The sequence below is a fragment of the Heloderma suspectum genome, chromosome 5, assembly GCF_057233095.1.
Source record: "Heloderma suspectum isolate Gila_16-S chromosome 5, 16-S_ref, whole genome shotgun sequence".
Taxonomy (NCBI): Eukaryota; Metazoa; Chordata; class Lepidosauria; order Squamata; family Helodermatidae; genus Heloderma; species Heloderma suspectum.
The window spans coordinates 229,871,821-229,891,379 of record NC_139462.1 but is presented as its reverse complement, the minus strand read 5'-3'; the positions used below and the strand labels follow the sequence as shown (position 1 = coordinate 229,891,379).

Genomic DNA, 19,559 nt, shown 5'->3' with positions numbered 1-19,559 from the left:
CACGGGTGTGGACGTGATCGCAGTTTCCCAAAATATTCGTGCATTCTCGAGCTTTCAGTCGTGTTAGCAAAAAGCATCCTTTTGGGAAAATGCACACTTCCAAATGCACACTTCCTCCAAATGATGTGTTTTCCCATTTTACGCAATGGGGGAAGCACGCATTTGTGTGCGTGCTCAGGAGAAGGTGCCTTTTCCCTGTTCGAAAATGCATACTTTTCCTGTTCAAAAAGAAACAACGTACTTACATTCCTGAGTGAGAGCGAGGCAAAACAAGCATCGGAATGGGAAAAAGGGAGGCTCAACGAGCTCAAAAGGTGCTCATTCACCCATGTCTAACCAAAACCCAGTTCTCTTTCAAAATTCACACTTCCCTGAATTTTGCAACAGGGTTCCCCAATTTTATGAAACAAACCTGAGTCTGGGCAACAAGACAAGTTTTGCAGGTGACCTTTGTATTATGATTTTATTATTACTGCATTTTTTATGTATTTTCCAAATTTATATACCACTTCCCACAAAGGTAGGAAACCGGTGAACGTAAAATACAATGGGATAAAATCAGCAACAAATATAACAATAAGAACAACACAAATGAATCAGCGATAAAACCACACACAGTAACTGTGTGCTACGAACCATAGCTGGCTGGATCACATTTCAGGGGAAGCCTGTGTGAAGAAATGAGTTTTAAGAAGGCGTCTGGATGTCGGAACTGTGGGGCCCTCTCTAACGTCAGTTGGTGAAGTGTTCCAGAGGGTGGGTGCTGCAACATCGAATGCTCTACTGCAAGGGCTCCTGAGGTGAACCTCTGGAGCATGTGGCACCCTCACAACATGTTAAAAACATGTCAGGGGACCCAGACCTCGCTACGATCAAGGGATGCACACAACCCTGCCCGTTCACAATGGGGGTGTGAGTCTTGCTCACCTTTTCCCTGGTGTCAATGTTGAGGAACTTGGCACACTCGCTGTAGTTGGCCCATGTGCGGTTTTTGCTGGGCACCAGCATCCACGTCCCATTCAGGTCACACTGCCGATAGGCATGGCCTAACAGAGAGAAACACGAATGTAGAACAGGCCTCTGCAGCCGAGATATTGATTGATTTTTTTAAAAAGTATTTTTAGACCACCTTTAAGAGTGGAACCCAGTCACGGCCACGCAAGGCCACGCAAAAAGTAAAAACCATACAAATCAATAACTATGAATTCAAGAAAACCCCATAAAAGCAGAGGTTGCTAATAAAAAACCAGTAACAAAGATAATTTATTTATTTATCTATTTAAAGTATTTTTTATGCTGCTCCTTAGCACTCCTCTCCAGTGCAAAAGGCTCCTAGAGTGCCTTACAATCAGTCAATAAAACCAGCTGCCTGTCAGGAGCGCCCTAGCTGCCTCTTGCAGTCCCCAGCAATAGCCAACTCAGGACACAGACGACGAGGAATTCTTTCTGAGACTTTATTCCTTTGTTACTTTATGACTCTTTCAGAATAGTAATCACTAGCGACAAAGCAAGGAACAGCACTGGGGAAAGATAGCAGAGTAGCCTAAGCTCCAGGTAAGGCAGTTGGTCCCCGTTTGAAGGAGAATCACGGGAAGACCCTGAACTTATGGGCTAAGGAGAGATCCTCCCTCTTTCCCTTGGGTCCTTGGGACGCGACCATTGTTTGCGCACCAAACGAACGCTATGCCTCCTTTCTGCGCCCTCCAACTGTCGTTGCTCCCGGTGTCGGCGTCCAGCAAGCCCCCCTCCAGCGCTCTCTCACTGCCAGGGTCACTATCTCTCCCAGGAATGCTGGCAGAAGGAATCTCTGCCAGCTGCTGTGCTTGTGAGAGATGGGTGAGCTCCTCTCCCATGGATTGCTGTTCCCCCTCAGAATCAGAACTGCTCTGGGGCTCTATTGGCTCAGTTTCCACCCTGACACTGCCCAAGACATTACAGCAGGGATGGGAACGTCAGGTCCTCAGGCCAAATCTGGTATGCCCAGTGTCCCAATCCTACCCTCCTGGGTTTCACAGATGGCCACACCCCTTCCACTGGCCCTACCTCCTTTCCCTGGTGATTTGGTGGTTTTCTGGGTTTGTGAGGTGTCCCCCCCCAATTTTAAAAGGTTGAAATGCCTCTTGTAAGGCTTAGTTACTGACATTAAGAGCTTTAAGCTAAAAGATGCTGATTTTTTTATTTTTTAGCCCTGCACCTTTTGCCCCACCCCCTTCTCCAGGAAAGCTCTGAAAACCCATCTATTTTGTGGGGAGGCTGCCTGGTGCAGGGCTGGGGACCCTCTTACAACCTGAGGACTGAATTCAGTTTTGGAGAAGTTCTCGCATTCCAGTGGCATTCCAGCTGGTACTGTTTGGATTTTTGGCCACACTCCCTTTCCCCCACCCCCTTGCCTTTGGCCCCACCCACCAATGAAATGCAGCTGCTGGGAGTGTCTCCAAAATTGAATTGACTCCTCAGGCTGCAAGAGGATCCCCAGCCCTGCACTACAAGGAGGCCAGCAAAAATCAGTGGGTCTTCAGAGCTTTCCTGAAGACCTGCAACGAAGGGGCCTGGAGAACTCTCTGATGGAAACTGATTCCAGATGTGTGGGGCCAGCATGGGGTGGGAATATGATAATGGAGTCCTGAGGCCCTATGAGGCCCTATGAGGAGAGACTGAAAGAACTGGGCATGTTTAGCCTTGAGAAGAGAAGACTGAGGGGAGATATGATAGTGCTCTTCAAGTCATTGAAAGGCTGTCACAGAGGGGAAGGCCAGGATCTCTTCTCCATCATCCCAGAGTGCAGGACACGGAATAATGGGCTCAAGTGACAGAAGCCAGATTCTGGCTGAACATCAGGAAAAACTTCCTGACTGTGTTAGAGCAGTAGGACAATGGAACCAATTACCCAGGGAGGTGGTGGGCTCTCCCACACTGGAGGCATTCAAGACGAGGCTGGACAGCCATTTGTCAGGGATGCTCTGACTTGGATTCCTGCATTGAGCAGGGGGTTGGACTCGATGGTCTTATAAGCCTCTTCCAATCCTACTATTCTATGATTCTATGAGGCAGTACACTGGCTTGTACCATTTCCAGCCTGCAGGTGTTAGATCACATTTTTAAATGCTCCCCTATGTAAAATATCTCTGCAAGTAGAAAAACAGGACAGCAGTGGCCATGCTAGACTACAAGCTTTCTCCTTGATGGGCCAGGTTGTTGTTGTTGTTGTTTTAAGTTGCAGGGAGTTTTTATTTCAAACACATGGAACCTTCCAAAATGGACCCCCTCCTGTGTGGAGCCTGAAGTGGTATAGTCTGCTCTAACTCATCAAGGTGCCACGGCCTCATTCTTCTGCATGCATAGACCAGATTTCAGCACAAAAGATGCTGCAAAACCAGCATCCTTTCTCTGCAAGACATCCCCATGAGGTTAGGTGAGATCTGGAGAGATGTAAACAGGCGGAGGGGTGGAAAACATGTAAGACAGGGGTGCAGGACCTCAAAGGCCTGGGGTCCCAATCTGACCCTCTGGGGTTCCCCAAGTGGCCACACCCACTTCTCCTGGCCCCACCTCTTCCCCCAACCACCAATCATTTGGTGGTTTCTCAGCTTCTGTGCATTTTTTCTTCCATTTTAAAAGGCAGTAAGAGCGTTAAGCTAAATGATGCTGGCCTTTTGGGCATGCGGCCCCCGAGGCTTCTCTGAAAAGGAATTCAGCCCTCGGGCTGAAAGAGGTTCTGCACCTCTGATGTAAGGGGTAAAAACAACAACCCAATGACAACCCACACCTTAATGTCATGGCCATGCCTTTAGGGTCATCAGAACATTGATAGCTGCAAGAAAACACACACACACACAAGCAAAATGGTCTGAATGCTCGTCTGAGAGTTAAATCAGCATTTGGCAGTGGATTACAGCAGGGAAGATTCTTCACTCCTCTTTTGGACCACACGCATCCCATTACTGGAAGGCCAGTTCTGATGTTACAGGAGCAATGGAGTGGCTGATCTCTCAGGGTTCAATGATATCTGGCAATGTATGGATTAGTGCACCTATGCGGAGAGGCAAGATTTTGTGGGATGTTGTCATGTCAGCCCTAAACAACTTGGGACCAGATTACCTAGCAGACTGCCTTTCCTTAAACACACCCAGGCGACCTTTACGATTGCCAGAGGAGGCCTTGCTAGTCATTCTGAAAGTAACAGAATGCTGCCAATATAATACCCCAGCGGCGGGCCTTCTTGGTAGCGGCACCCACCCATTGGAAGACCCTCCCCCGTGCACTTTGGGAAGCAGAAAATGTGGCGTCTTTCAAACGCCTCTTGACAACACACGTGTTCAGCCGGGCTTTCCCTGGGCTGCAATTAAATTTATCATGCTGCTCCATCTTATTTATTTATTTATTTATTTATTTATTGCATTTATACCCCGCCTTTCTCCCTCTAGCAAGGAACTCAAGGCGGCTTACATTATCCTCCTCCTCACCGTTGTATCCTCACAACAACAACCCTGTGAGGTAGGTTGGGCTGAGAGTCTGTGACTGGCCCAAAGTCACCCAGTGAGCTTCCATGGCCAAGTGGGGACTAGAACCCGGATCTCCCGGCTCCCAGTCCGTCACTCTCACCACTACACTACACTGGCTCTGTAATCTTACTGCTCTTTGTATTGCTTTTATTGTAATTGGAATGGTTTTTAATGTTGCATTTTTAATTTTGTATTTTAAATGTGATTTTAATCTTTATATGTGAACTGCTTAGGGATTTTAGGGTGCAATCCTATTCAGATAGGTGGCTGCCCTCCGAACTCGGAGGCGACCGCCTATCCAGTGCAGGGCAGGAGAAGCACGGAGGGGATGGTTCCCTCCACGCTCCCCCTGCCCTGCATTTTCGGCTAAACAGCTGATTTTGGCTGTCTAGCTGTGTGTGTGTGTGTGGTGGGGGTGAGCAGGGGAGGAAGCTGCTGTAAGACACATAGGATGTGTCATACAGGCATTTCTGCCCTCCCCACCATGGAACCCCCCCAGACATGCCACTTTCCGGCTGCTCCACACTCCTCTTGCATGCGCAGAGGACAGGGCTTCTCCGCACTGCCTCCAAGGAAGCGTGGAAGTTACAGGAGGTTGGTTCTCCAGGAACTGACCTTGGAGCATGGGCTCCAAGGTCAGTTCCCGAAAAACAAGATATCCTATGGCCGTCCAGCTGCTGTCTAGTGGCCATAGGATTGCTCCCTTATTGTACTTAGGTAAAAGGTAAAGGTGTCCCTAGCCAGTCGTGTCTGACTCTAGGGTGTGGTGCTCATCTCCATTTCTAAGACGAAGCGCCAGCGCTGTCCGAAGATACTTCCGTGGTCATGTGGCCGGCATGACTGAACACCGAGGAGCACGGAATGCTGTTACCTTTCCTGCCGAAGCGGTACCTCTTTATCTACTTGCAATTTCTTGCTTTTGAACTGCTAGGTTGGCAGGAGCTGGGACTGAAGATGGGAGCTCACTCTGTCATGTGGCACTCGGGTCTCGAACTGCTGTCCTGCCGACCTTCCGGTCTGCAGTTCAGCGTCTTAACCACTAAGCCACCACGATCCTTTATTGTACTTAGTGGTATATAAATATCATAAATAAATAAATAAGTGCCAGCTCTACACCTCCCTAAGGGTCCAGCAGAGGAGATGTCATGTGGTCCATTCTTCCCACTACTATGATATTCTAAATCAGATTCCCTGAACCTGATGCTTTGGGCTACAACTCCCATCAGCCCCAGCCAGCGTAGGCAATCACTGGAAGTGATGGGAGCTGTAGTCCCAAGCATCTGAAGGCTGAGGTTTAGGGAAGGCTGTTCTAAACATTGTTAAATAGCTGCGGAGCAGCAAACACACCACTTTTCTAACATATGTATTGGTTCTTCGACAGGAGCTGGGGTGAATATTATTTATTTATTTATTTATTTCATTTCTATACCACCCAATAGCCGAAGCTCTCTGGGCGGTTCACAAAAACTAAAACCAAACAACACACAATAAAACAATTTAAAATATATAGAACATTAAAACCACAATATAACAATACAACCACAATAAAACCTAGCAGCAGTACAGGAGTTTAAAATACAGATTTAAAACAGCAAAGATAAAAATTTAGAAAGCTAAAATGCCTGGGAAAATAAAAAGGTCTTCACCTGGCGCCGAAAAGAGTACAATGTAGGCGCCAGGCGAACCTCACTAGGGAGCTCATTCCAGAGCCGGGGTGCCACAACAGAAAAAGCCCTCCTCCTAGTAGCCACCCGCCTCACTTCCTTTGGCAGGGGCTCACGGAGAAGGGCCGCTGATGATGAATAGCAAAAGAAGCAAATGTCCTAGCTAGGGATGCTGGAGAAATCTGAGATGGATTAAAATGAGATGAGATTTCTAAGAATCTGACCTGCAGAATCTACTGTGGAGCGCCACTCTCAGGCTGTGCAGAGTCTATGGACTTTGGGATAATTTTTTACTTTCCCAAAATTTACACATATGAATCTGTAGAAAAATACGTAAGTATCTGCTGCAGAAATGTTGAATGGAATGGGGGACAATACACTAAATGTTATGTACTCAGGTAAATTATGGAAATACTTGCGTAAATATTTACATAAATATTTCCGTAGTTTTCCACATGACGAAAGAAAAATATTCGCATCTGTCTGTGGGCAGATGACGGAATGAAAGGCTCCTGACAATCCGCAAAACACAGATGGAGCGGATTTTACACTGTCCATACATCCCTAGTCCCAGCAGCAAGGGAAGCTCACCAACCCCCAAAGCCCAGTTATGCAACACAGCTGCTGTCCATACCCCTTACCAAAAGAGCTCAGCTTATTTAACTGTGCGAACAAGTCTGGGCCAAAATACGGGATTTACCATTGTGGTTGAAGTCGTAGATGTAATCTGGGCAGGGCATGGACACCAACTCTCCTGGAGCACCTTCAGGCCAACAGATGATGTTGTCCCACTCGGGGACACAGAATCCATCTGCAAGAGAAAAGCAGGGGAAAAAAAGGCTGTGATGGAAATGTAGGCAGGAATCACATCGGAGAAATTTTGCTAGTCTTATCGAAACTCTTGGGTTTGCATCCCTCCAAATCCCTTTGTATATTTCACCTGAACAGGAACCTTCCACATTTGATATGTCACCACTGGCAAAACATGGGGGCAATATAGTCATCCATGAAACTCTCCCTTAGGAAATTTTGCTAGCCCTACTGTATTTCATTGGGCAGCTTTGGTGAAATTCAGGGCAATGCCACTTACAAAAGCTAAGACCCAAGATGTAGATCTTTGTTTCAAGAAAGGGGGTTGGGCAGTTTGCTTAGAGGTTCATATGCTAATTGGATGCCCTGTTCCAAGAAAACTTCCTTTGCTGGGGGAACAAGACCTTGTTTAGCTTTATTTCCCACCCACAACCCCCAGTTGCCTGGAAAAGAGGTGGGAGGTTGCCCAGTAAGACCCTGATGGGAAGCAGCATTGCAATGAGGTTTGCAGAAATGCTACAAACAAGTCTTCAGTAAACACTGAGGAACTATTGCTGCTCTCCACAGGGTACAGTTGGCTTGGCAGTCATCACATCTTCCCAGTTTTGGATGCTAATGGGAAGGGGGTGTTTGGATGAACAGGATTCCTGAGGTAGACAGCGCTGTTCTCTGCCATTGCTTTGGACTGAGGTTTGCTTTTCCAAATGCTCGTTTCTCCTGGGCTATTAAAGTCACTGAAGAACATATAAGAAAATCTTTTCTTTGACTATACATATTCCTGACATACGCATTTTTGTCTGCATGTTTTTAATTGTCGGAGAGCTCCGCTGCAAAATTCAAAGAGGTGCAAATTCTGAAGAATAACTGAGTTTAAGTGGGAATACTTGTTCGTAAGTGCAAAATTAGGTAATTTTGTATTACATTGTAAACTGAACGAATTTCTCCCCCAGTCAGTAACACAAAGAGCTGGCGGGGACAGTGACATAGAAGGTCTCATCCATACTAGGAGGCTACAAGGAGGATTTTATGCCCTATCCCTCTCCTGTTTTGTTTCAAGTATGGTTAAATGTTTTTTTAGGGTTATGCCCTCCCAAAGTGACATACAAAAAGAAATGAGACAAAGTACAGTTTAAAGATGATCACAGGTGCCTGACTGGCTCCGGGCGTCCATTGGGCCCCTCTGACCCCCCTGAATCCAGCTTGGTGAGCTGCCCCCCTGCCCACTGACCAGCACGAGTGGTCAGGACTTGCTGGACCTGTCTGCTCAAGCCTGGCAGCTTCCCATCCTCCTGTCAAGCTGCCATCTTTTATGCAAGATAGAGCTCTACATTTTTGTATATTTACTCTTGCGCACAATGGCAGCCATAAAGGGCCATTTCCACGACATCAGAGGCCTCTAATAATGTGGAAATAGCCCTCTAAGGCCACTGTTGTGCGCAAGAGTAAATATACAAAAATGTAGAGCCCCATCTTGCATAAAAGATGGCAGCTTGCATGGAGAAGCGAGCAGCTGTAGTGCGCTCCCAGACAGCTCTCCGAGCCGTCCAGGGGCTTGCGCAGCCTGGCTCGTGTCGGCGAACTGCAGTGCACAGGCTCTGGGGAGTCTGTCCAACCTCAATCTCATCAGAATTTGGGATGTGCAGATTTCGTAACATCCGTTCCATCTGCATGTTGCAAACTGCCAGGTGCCTTTCAATCTATCATCTGCTCATTGATGGAATCTATTTCCCCCCCAATCCCCCAAATTTCCGCAAATTCGCACTTGCCAAAAATGCGCATGACCCCGCCAAATGTGCAAATCCCCCCCAAATGCGCAAATCTCCCCAAATGCGCAACCCTCCCCCAAATGCACATTTTCAAGCTTTAGCCTATGGGGGAAATGTGCATTTTTGGCTGATGTTTTTTTTCTACATATTTTTCTATGATGAAATTTGTGTATCATTCTGGAAAAAAAAGCGGTCTATGAGTCCATGGAATCTGTGCGACTCAGGGAAAGCCATTCTGCTGTGGAATCTATGAGTCGGATTCATAGAAATCCAAACTCATTTGAATCCATTGCAGATTTCTCCGACATCCCTAATCAGAATAGAGGTTCAGAATTTCTTTGGGAAGCTGCTCAGCCAATATAAGCTAAACTATCAATCAAAGGCTGCCTTGAAGGGGAAGTTCTTCAAGGCCTTCCTAAATGTTAGAGTAGAAGGGGAAAGTGGTAGGTCTATTGCAAGGGAATTTCAGAGACACAGAGCCACCACGGAGAAAGTCCTGTCTATAGTGCATGCCAACCTCACTGTTCATAATGGTGGGCACTCAAGAACAACTCCCTAGGTAGATCTTGGCATATGGGCAGGATTGCATGGGTGAAGGTGGCCCTTCAGATAGGGGTTATGTCATGTGGGGCATGGTAGGGCCTCAAAGCTTTGCAGAGTCAACCTCTTGCAAAAGGGGTTTTGGATCTGAAGAATCCAAAAGGGATTTGAAATCGAGACACAAGTGTTGTGGGAGGGGCCTCCTCTGGGCATAAGAGGCAGCAAGGGAAACGGGCAGGGAATGTTGAGGACCTCAAAATTCAGAGTTCCAGAGAGAAGCAATCTCCAAGGTGGCTGAACAAGGAACGCAACTGTAGATAAGATTCAGTGTAAGAAATGCAGATGGGGACAAAGATTTCTTAATTTCACATATACACCGATGGGGGTGAAGCTAGCTGTGACTATCCAGGGAAGAGATCTCGTGATGGAAGGAGAGAAAGCTCATTGTAAAGAAATAAACCCTGTGGGGCATGTGAGCAAGAGAGGCAAAGTCCATGTTAGGCATGGCTAGCAAACGGATTGAAAATAAAGGAATTACCATCATAATGTTGCGATCCAATCAATGCTCATGGACTGTGGAACATGGCTTTATTGAATATAGCCAAAGGTTTCTACAACCTCTTCATCCACATGTCACTTGAATAAATTATCAAGCACTACAATTTATATTAAAAATATTCATAGAATCGATCATGATTAAAGTCAAGATTAAAATCTCATATTTTTAACAAATGGAACCATTATGTGGTGTAGATGGCTTTCCACTAAAATGATCAAGGGGCTGGAGCAACTCCCCTATGAGGAAGGTTACAACATCTGGGATTGTTTAGCTTAGAAAAAGGGTGAGTGAGGGGAGACATGATAGAGGTGTGCAAAATTATGCCTGGTGTGGGGAAAGTGGATAGGGACACACTCCCTCTCTCATAATAAAAAAAAAAGGTAAAGGTGTCCCCAACCAGTCGTGTCCGACTCTAGGGTGCGGTGCTCATCCCCGTTTCTAAGCCGAAGAGCCAGCGCTGTCCGAAGACGCTTCCGTGGTCATGTGGCCGGCATGACTGAACACCGAGGTGCACGGAACGCTGTTACCTTTCCCGCCGAAGCGGTACCTATTTATCTACTTGCAATTTCTTGCTTTTGAACTGCTAGGTTGGCAGGAGCTGGGACTGAAGACGGGAGCTCACTCCATCACGCGGCACTCGGGTCTCGAACTGCTGTCCTGCCGACCTTCCGGTCTGCAGTTCAGCGTCTTAACCACTAAGCCACCGCGGCCCCTTAAGTATTATGAGACCCCTCTCTCATAATACTAGAATCCAATGAGCTCATCCCATAAATTTGATTGGTGGCAGATTCAGGACAGATTAGAGGAAGGACTTCTTCACACAGCACATAGTTAAACTATGGGATGCACTACCACAAGATGTACTGATGGCCCCTAATTTGGATGGCTTTAAAAGGGGGTTAGTCAGATTCCCGGAAAAGGCTGTCAATGGCTACTAGTCCTGATGGCTATATGCTACCTCCAATATCAGAGATGGTATGCCTATGTACACCAGTTGCCGGGGAACATGGGCAGGAGTGTGCTGTTACACTCATGTCCTGCTTATGGGCTTTCTCTGGGCAGCTGTTTGGCCACTGTGTGAACAGAATGCCGGACTAGATGGACCCTGTGTCTGATCCAGCAGGGCTCTTCTTATGTTCTTATATTCAACGGGGCTCATACCAATTGATGGAGGAAAGGTCTATCAATGGCTATTAGGAATTATAGCCACCCTAAATGTCCAGGTTCAGAGGCAATGCAATACTGAATACGAATTGCAGAGGAGGTCTGTCACTTGTACACCCTGCTTATGGGCTTCCTGGTAGAGATGTTGGAGAAATCTGCAATGGATTCAAATGAGTTTGGATTTCTTTGAATCTGCAGAAGACTAGCTTTTTCTGAGTAGCGTGGATTCTGCAGACTGCTTTTTCTTGGGTGGGGGGCTTTGCACAAATTTGCTAATGCACATTCATGCTAATTGCACACTTGCATGAATGCACATTAGCAGTAATGCACACTTGTGCAAGTGGAACAAAATTCTTGTATATCCCTAAAAAAAAAAATCTGATTCGGTCAATGAACGGACGATGGAATGACAGGCACCTGACAATCTGCAAAATACCGATGGAAGGGATTTAACAAAATCTGTTCATCCCCATTTCCTGGTTGATTGGCCACTGTGAAAACTGTGAAAACCATGATGCTGGAGTGGGTGAACCCTTGGTCGGATCCAGCAGGGCTCTTAAAATCTAAATTAGGCTAGGGACAGGTGCGTTTGTCAAGTTCAATTTCACTCAGGTTCTCATTTTTCCTCTGGTAAGTTCATTCTGACTCAGTTCCATACTGGACTGCAAGGCTGTTGTTTTTTGGTCTGCATACGTATTTTCATCCGTCCCTTCTCAAAATATGTGCATTTTTGTGCACACTTTTGCAAATGCTGGGATTTCTTTTGCAAGTGATTTTTCCTTGGAAGAAAGCGCTTTTCTGCACATTTCCCCAAATCTACACATTGTTTCAAATGTACACATTTTGTGTGTGCAATTTTCCAAATGTACATATTTTTGTATGCATTTTAACTGCATTGCAAACTTTGGCAAAGTATTGGTTTCAGTGTCTAGCTACATTCCAGTTTGTGTTCAGATTCCAGATGTGCAAATTTGTTAAGTTGACATTGAAATTTGGGAGCCAGTGTGGTGCAGTGGTTCGAATGTTGGACTGGGATTTGGGAGATCCGGGTTCTAGTCCCCACTAGGCCATGAAGCTCACTGGGCGACTTTGGGGCAATGTTGGACTCTCAGCCTAACCTACCTCACAGGGTTGTTGTGAGGATACAATGGAGATGAGGGTTATGTAAGCAGCCTTGGGTTTCTTTGAGGATAGAAGTCGGGATATAAATGTAATAATAGATAAATAACAATAAAATAAATGTGAACCGAACCAGTTTCTCACCCATCCCTACTCCAGGGTGAGATTTTTCTGCTTTGATTGGTTCATTCTCTCTCTCTCTCTGCTCAGGGTTTGTACTGCTAGATGTGAGGAGCACATTAAAACCATCTGCACAGCCATTTTGGCAGGGAAACAAAATGCAAACAAGGTCTTAAGGTGTTTATCTAGGAGTGCAGAGTATAAATCATCCCCAGGTTACTCTGGCACTGCGAGCGAGGCAGTGAAGACCGCAGCTGGGATATGGTGTACAGTTGTGGTCAGTCCATTACGGGAAGGACAACCAGTGGCTTGGAAAGAAACAGGGCAGAGCAACCCAACATATTTTAGGAAAAAAAGAGAGATGACCCACAGCTTTGGACATAAATTAGATCTGTGTGATCCCCCCCCCCCGCCGAGAAACGTTGCTAGTCTTGTTCCATTTCCCCCCCCCTCCGGGGTCTTTTGGCATTGCTGCGATTTCTTGCCTGATCAGGAAGTTCAGAATCCGCTGTGAATTTGGCTTTGGGCAAATTTCGGTAGCAGTTTGTAGTGGAGAGACAGATTACAGGAAAGGTTTTGACTGTCATCAAATCAGCAGAGAGAGTGTAAGTGCAAACACACACGCACACACACAAAACTCAGCTGTTGCCGCCACAATGAAGACTCAACTCCAGATGCTGAAACAAGGGCAACCTACCGGTTTGCCAAACTAGCAATCATTGACATAATTTGTAGGCTGCCACTTCTGCAAATCTGAAGTGCCACTCCAAATTTAAAAGAAAGACAGACGTTAAATTTCAGGGATGTAGTACTACCAGGGCAGAAGGAGCTGTCAGGTCAATAAATGAGTGTAGGAAAGCACGCTCCTCTGTGTATCCATCTCACTGCGGATTAACCTTCCTGAGCTGTGCAATGAGCCAAGAGCAAGAAGCAGGAGCATGGAGGTGCGCTGGCATGGTGAAGTAACTGGTGTAGGATAGAGCAGGAGGCTGGCAAAAGGGAAGGGCCATAGCTCAGGCTTAGAACACATGCTCTGCGTGCAGAATGTCCCAGGTCTGATTCCTGGCATCTCCAGGTAGGGTTGGGAAAGTCCTCTGCCTGAAACTCTGCTCCGGTCAGTGTAGACTAGTCTTCCCCAATGGACCACACCTCCCAGCATTCCTGGCCACTGGCCATGCTGGCTGAGGCTGACGGGAATCCAAGTCCAAAGCATCTAGAGGGCACCAGGTTGGTGAAGGATGGTGGATACAATACTGAGCTAGATGGACCAATGGTCTGGCTCAGTATAGGGCTGCTTCCTGCACTCCTAAGGTAGGCCTGGCCCACTGGTGGACTATTGCCCCGTTTCTGGTGGACTTGCTTGGGTTCTTTTAAGAATGTTGACCTAGGTGGCCAGTCAGATGTCTCCAGAAAACCCACAAGCACAGCAAGAAGGCAGCAGCCCTTGAGAACATAAGAAAAGCTGTGCTGGAAAACACCAAAGGCCTATTTAATCCAGCATTGGTTTTCCTCAATGGCCAACCAGGTGCCCTGTGGGAAGCTTCCAAGCAGGAAGGAAAGGAAAGGTTCCTCCATGAGTGTAATAACACCTTCCTGCTTGTCTACCCCAAAAGCCAGTATACAGAGGCATCCTGCCTCTAATACTGGAAGCAATGTATAGTTATCATGATTAGTAGCCTTAAGAACAGAAGATGAGCCCTGCTGCGTCAGACCAAGGGCCCATGCAGTCCAGCATTCTGTTCACACAGTGGCCCACCAGCTGACTGGTAACTGGTATCCGGAGGCATACCCTATCTCTGCCTTCTGCAACACGTCGCCCTCCAGAAGGCTTGGATGACAACTCCCATCAGCTCAAGCGAGCATGAACCGGGATGATGGGAGTTGTAGTCCAGCACCTTTCGAGGGCGACATGTCGAGGAAGGCTGCTCTGTCTTAACATGGAAATTCCCTTGATCCATTGTGGCTCATAGCCATTAACAGACCTCTCGACGAATTTGTCCAGTGGCCTTGAGAGCCGCCTCACTGTTTAGACATGCAACCACTTTGAAATCAGGGAAGGGCAGGCTATTGCAGAGTCAGTGAAGAGAGCAGGGAAAAGAGAGCCTTCAGTAATGTGCAATGTGGTGTCTGCGTGTGCGTGCGTAGCATTCGGGCAATGATCCTTCGTGTGAGGTGTTAGAAGTACACAGATGTGTTCCTATTTTAATCCATCAAATGCTGGAGGGGAGGTTTTACCCTAGCAAATAAGAGATTTCTTTATTAGGGGTGTGTGTGTGTGTGTGTGTGTGTGTGTGTAAACCAAGCTATATGGAGGCAGTCTGACAACACCTAGAATAGGCAGGTTGGAAGACCAACTGTTCACTGCTAATAACAGGCTTTTGTGAATTTCTCTCTCTCTCTCTCTCCCTCCCCCCCCTTTCCCGCAAAATGTCCCCTCTTCTCTTCCAAACCATGGTCAACACAGGCTCCTAATTCATAAGAGTGACGGGGGAGGAGGAGGTGGAGCCCTGATCGCGCACGGCTGGACGTTTCTCTTCATCCCCATCCAGGACTGGCATTGGGGTGGCATCGTCTCCACCACCGTTGTCGAAACGTAATGTTTGCCTACGTCTCAAAGAAAAACGTTTGGGAGTTTCCTGTTCCTGCTGGATGCCTTTCATCTGGAAGCTAAATTTAAAAGCAAGCAAGCAAGCAAGCAAACCGCAGGCTTGCGGGGACAATTTTTCTTTTCTTTTCCTTTCTTTTTTTAAAGATCTTTTTCTGGGTTTCCCCTCCCTCGAAACCTGAGCCAAGTGCTGCGTATGGGAAATGTACAGAGAGAGCCGATGACTGGGTAGGATCATGCGGAAAATAATTTAATGCTAAGGCTTAAGGCAGACAGCCTCACGGATCACACAATTATAGAGGGGGAAGGGGCATCAGGGTTCATCTAGCCCAACCCACTGCCAATGCAGGAAAGCTGCTACTACCGCATCCCAAATAGCAGCCGAGGCTGGTAGCTCTGATGTCAGTGGGGTGGTGCTAAAAAAGCCACACCCTCTATAGAACAGTCCCATGCCATTTCTCAGCCCTTCCTTTGCTGCCCTAATTCCATCTTTATTTCTGTTTTGTGCCTTACTCAAGTCCCATCGGGGTTAGGCAGAAGTTTCCCCATCCATCACCCTGAGTCCCTCCTTTTGGGACAATGGTAATCAGTGTATGACCCTTTTACCCCACCCTTCCTTCAAGCAGTTCAAGGCACTGTATAGGGTTCTCCCCCGCCACCCCCAGAAATTTTATCCTCACACTAACCCTGCGAGGTAGGCTAGTCTGAGAGATAGTGATTGGTCCAAGGACACTTGCTATCAGGGATGGGCAGCAGTCAGAGGTGAGCCAGGAGCCATAAGACAAAGCCAGTAACTAGGGATGTACGAAATTGCCCTTACCTGGCTCCGCCAGGCTCCGCTGGGCGGGGGAGGTGCTCCATCCTTTCCCCAGGAATCCTCGCTGGGGGGGGAGGCGTGGAGCGCCTCCCCCGCAGAATCCTGGCCGGCCAGCTCTGCTCCGTGGGGATTCCGTGGAGCCGCCGGCCAGCTCCACCGGCAGCCGGACATCCGGCCGCAGGCTAGCAGGGACGCAAATGGCGGCTGCTGTAGCCGCTGCTGTTTGCATCCCTGTATTCAGCCGTGATAGGCTACGTAAAGACTTACGTAGGCTATCACGTCTGGGTTAAAAAAAAAACAAAATGCTTACGCAAATGGCGGCAGCTACAGCCACCGCCATTTGCGTTCCTTATTTTGGGCCGTATTAGTCTACGTAAATATTTATGTAGACAAAGACGGTGAAAATAAGGGGAACGCAAATAGCGTAGCGGACGCTATTTGCGTTCCCCCTTATTTTCGCCGTCTTAGTCTACGTAAATATTTACGTAGACTAAGACGGCCCCAAATAAGGAACGCAAATGGCGGTGGCCGTAGCCGCCACCATTTGCGTACGCGCATTTTTTCAAAAAAAGTCAGACGTGATAGGCTACGTAAAGATTTACGTAGCCTATCACGTCGTTCCCCCCCCAACACTGGAAATGGCGGCGGCGGCAGCCTGTCGGAAGGCCAGCCGCCGCAGCTGCCTCCACCCAGAAGATCCGCCTGAGGTAAGTCTCGTCCCGGGCGGGATCCGTGAGGGGGCGGGGGGTGGCAGGCCGTTCCGCCATGGAGTTCGGGGGGCCGAATGCACTGGCATTTGGTCTCACCGAGATCCGTGGCAGAATTCTCTGCCATCCCTACAGTAGTCAGACCTGAAGAGCAAGTCAGAACCGGAAGACAAACCAAAAGGCAGGACTGAGATACAATCAAGGGAACAGGAACTTGCCCAAGCTCAGGGAGACTTTGTGCTAAAGCAAGGCTCAGCTGGAACATGAAGTCCCTTTATACTCCTTCCTGTCGAGGACGCTCCATTGGTCAACCTGGGTGGGTGGAGTCAGTCCAGGGCCAGAGGGTACTTCACAGAGAAGCTGCCACCTTCACTTCAGTAACTTGCCACATGTGGCAGATGTCCATAGATCCCAGCAGTTCCTGACATCCTGTGAGTGTCACCGCTGAGTGGGGATTTGAACCTGGATCTCTCAGGTCCTCACAATGACATGAAACTGCAGAAGGAATGTTGAGTGGAGTGAAGTGCCCTCTCCAGGCATTTCTATTTAAGTTAGCTCAGAGCTGTAGCATAGGACTGGGAGAATCACATGATGTAGCTCTTCCTGGCCTGTACTATTTCAGATTGCAGGTCAGAAATCATATAATTGAATAATCTGCCATATAAAAAGCTCCCTATAGTTAGACAACTAGCTTGTTAGGGGACAGTTTAGGCTATAGCCATTCCTCCCTGACATGCAAATGCTCTGTGTTCAGGGAAACATTTGTTTGTTTTTGAAGGAGCATTCCAATATGCCATCTCCCAGATGTAGTCTGAAATGATACAACCAATCTAGAGTTATGCCATGATTCTCCTGACCTTGTTTTTCACTTCGTAAAGAATACATTTTGGAGTGCTCATTAGCGGATTTTTTTTAAAAAAAAGTGGCACAGAACAGCAAGCTAACTGCCTATACACTCTACCACTTTGTGAACTGAATATTTCAAGATGGATGTGTTTGACATAAGAAGGGAGCTTCCTCCCCTTCCTCCCCCTTTAGATTGCCTGTTTGCAGCTGCTTGCCTCCCTGCTCTTTTCTTTGGCATAATTTCTCCCTTCATCCTTCCTGGTAATGAGATCCCAGCCAATCAGGGATCATGGTACAAATGTGACAATGTCACAACACCATACCCAATCAGATTTGGTGATGTGATAACATCACAAAGACGATCTGGAGTGAGGGCATCTCTTCCTGCTCTAGATATGTGAACACTTTCACCACCCCCAAATTGCTGTTCCCCCAGCAAAGAAACCAGCTAGAGCCCTTCCCTCATGTTGGTAAGGCACTCCAAGGTGGGGGGACACTTTCAGCTCAGCCCTGCATAGATCCGTTTACTTCGTGTACAGTATGCTCAGGTGAAACAAGACAAGGACATCTGCACATCATAGCTATATAAAGAAACCCTATAAGTATTGACCTGTAAGTGCTTAATCACCTGGAACAGGTTAGTGGGCAGTGGAGAGGATATTAAGACAAAACTGTTTATTTAGAGACAATTTACATAGTGAGAAAAGAAATGGACTGCACTTCAAATGCTATTAGCTGAAAGAGAGGGAGGTGGAGGGAGATAATAAATAAGCGGATTCCCTGATGGCACTTAGAGGGTGGGTTGGCAACACAGCAGAATGTGAGAAAACAAGTCCAAAGGGCAGCACAGTTTGCTGATCTATGTGAAACTTTTCACTTAAGGATGGGTGAGAATTTTGTTGGCTTCACATTTTGATGTAAACTTAGCTAGTTGGCACTCCCTGGACTTATACATGGATCAGAATTCAGCCGCGCGCCAAAATCTGTATATTTTCAAACACTGAGATGAAGTTTGTCAATTAAAAATGTACAGAAAAATGCATGTATGGGGAAAATGTGTGCTTTAAATGTGTATATATAAGGTATGTCTATACAAAATCACTATATAAACTAGAGAGGAAAAGGCATAGATTTAAGAAGTGTGTTAAAAAATGTGTACATTGGGAGAAATGTGCACAAAAACATGCACATATTTTTGCAGTCTTTTAAAAGTTAAATTTACAAATTGAAGCAGGGACGGGTTGGAACAAACTTATTGGTGGAGAGCCAATAAACTGAGCCAAAGCGACCATGACAGATTCGCACATCCTTAGTTTTGCTTCAGGCAGGGATCTAGAATAAGCTGAACCCATCCTTTGACTTAGGATGGGTTTGCATGTGCCTTTAATATGATAAAGGTCTGTGGGACTTGCTATTTTTCCCTGTGACTTGCTATCCCTCACAGCAAATAAAGGTCACGTTCAAGGCATTAATTTACAGCCAGTTTTATTAGAACCTTTCCTACTGGAAGAGAAGATGGGTGTTTTTTTAAAATAGATCTCACTCCTACATGGAAGATGTACTGCAGAAATGCACTCTTCTACACAACAAATTAACAACAACACAGCATTTTATAGTGCTTTTTGAGTGCTCAAAGTACTTCACATTATGCTGTATTCCTTATGACAACCCTATAAGTTTGGTCAGCATCCTTCCTTTTCCCCATGTTGGAGACAAGGTTGAGAGACAGTGGCTTGCCTAAGGCCATCTAACAAATTCACATTAAAGACAAGATTTGAACTGGAAACTCTTACCCACAAAGCTACACTGTGCAGAGGCCTGAAGACAGGAAGTGCCATTACCACCACTTCCTGTTTTGCCATTTGTAACATTCTAGAAAAACTCCAACTCCACCTATGCCTTATCTGCCCTCCTACCTCTCTGCAGCCTCTGCCTTTTGGGCGAGCTCTCCCTTTTCAGCTGTTTGCCTCTTTCTCCCACTCTGCATGGTATGCCTCATGGAATATATATTTATTACATTTTAAATATATATATATATATATATATATATATATAGGTTGTTGCCACCTAGTGGTCAAAAGTGTTTCTTTAGAAAAGTTGGAACTGAGCATGCTCTGGGGTGTGGTTCCAAGATGGATGCCAAACTGAGAATCATGTGAAACTGAGCCTAAGAAATAAAACCAGCTATTGCTTCATGTTACTGGTATAGTCTACCTATGTTATCCCTTGCCCGGCCTCCCTCTTTCTCTTGTTCTCAAGCCCCTTTCCATTCTTCCTTGGAGCTCTTCCTTCAGGATCAAGCCCCAACTGGTTCTCATTTCACAAATACGCACTCCCAAT

At 46.8% G+C, this 19,559-nt stretch overlaps 1 protein-coding gene across 1 annotated transcript in view; it reads right to left on the bottom strand.

The window, feature by feature from the left end:
- PTH1R (parathyroid hormone 1 receptor) overlaps positions 1-19,559 on the bottom strand; it is a 193,167-nt gene that overhangs the window by 50,588 nt on the left and 123,020 nt on the right. Inside the window, exons 3-4 of the mRNA XM_084859490.1 lie at positions 6,867-6,977; positions 928-1,046 (exon numbers count right to left, since the gene is read on the bottom strand). Of these exons, the coding sequence (XP_084715616.1) occupies positions 928-1,046; positions 6,867-6,977 (230 nt within the window). The remainder of the gene's footprint in view (positions 1-927; positions 1,047-6,866; positions 6,978-19,559) is intronic.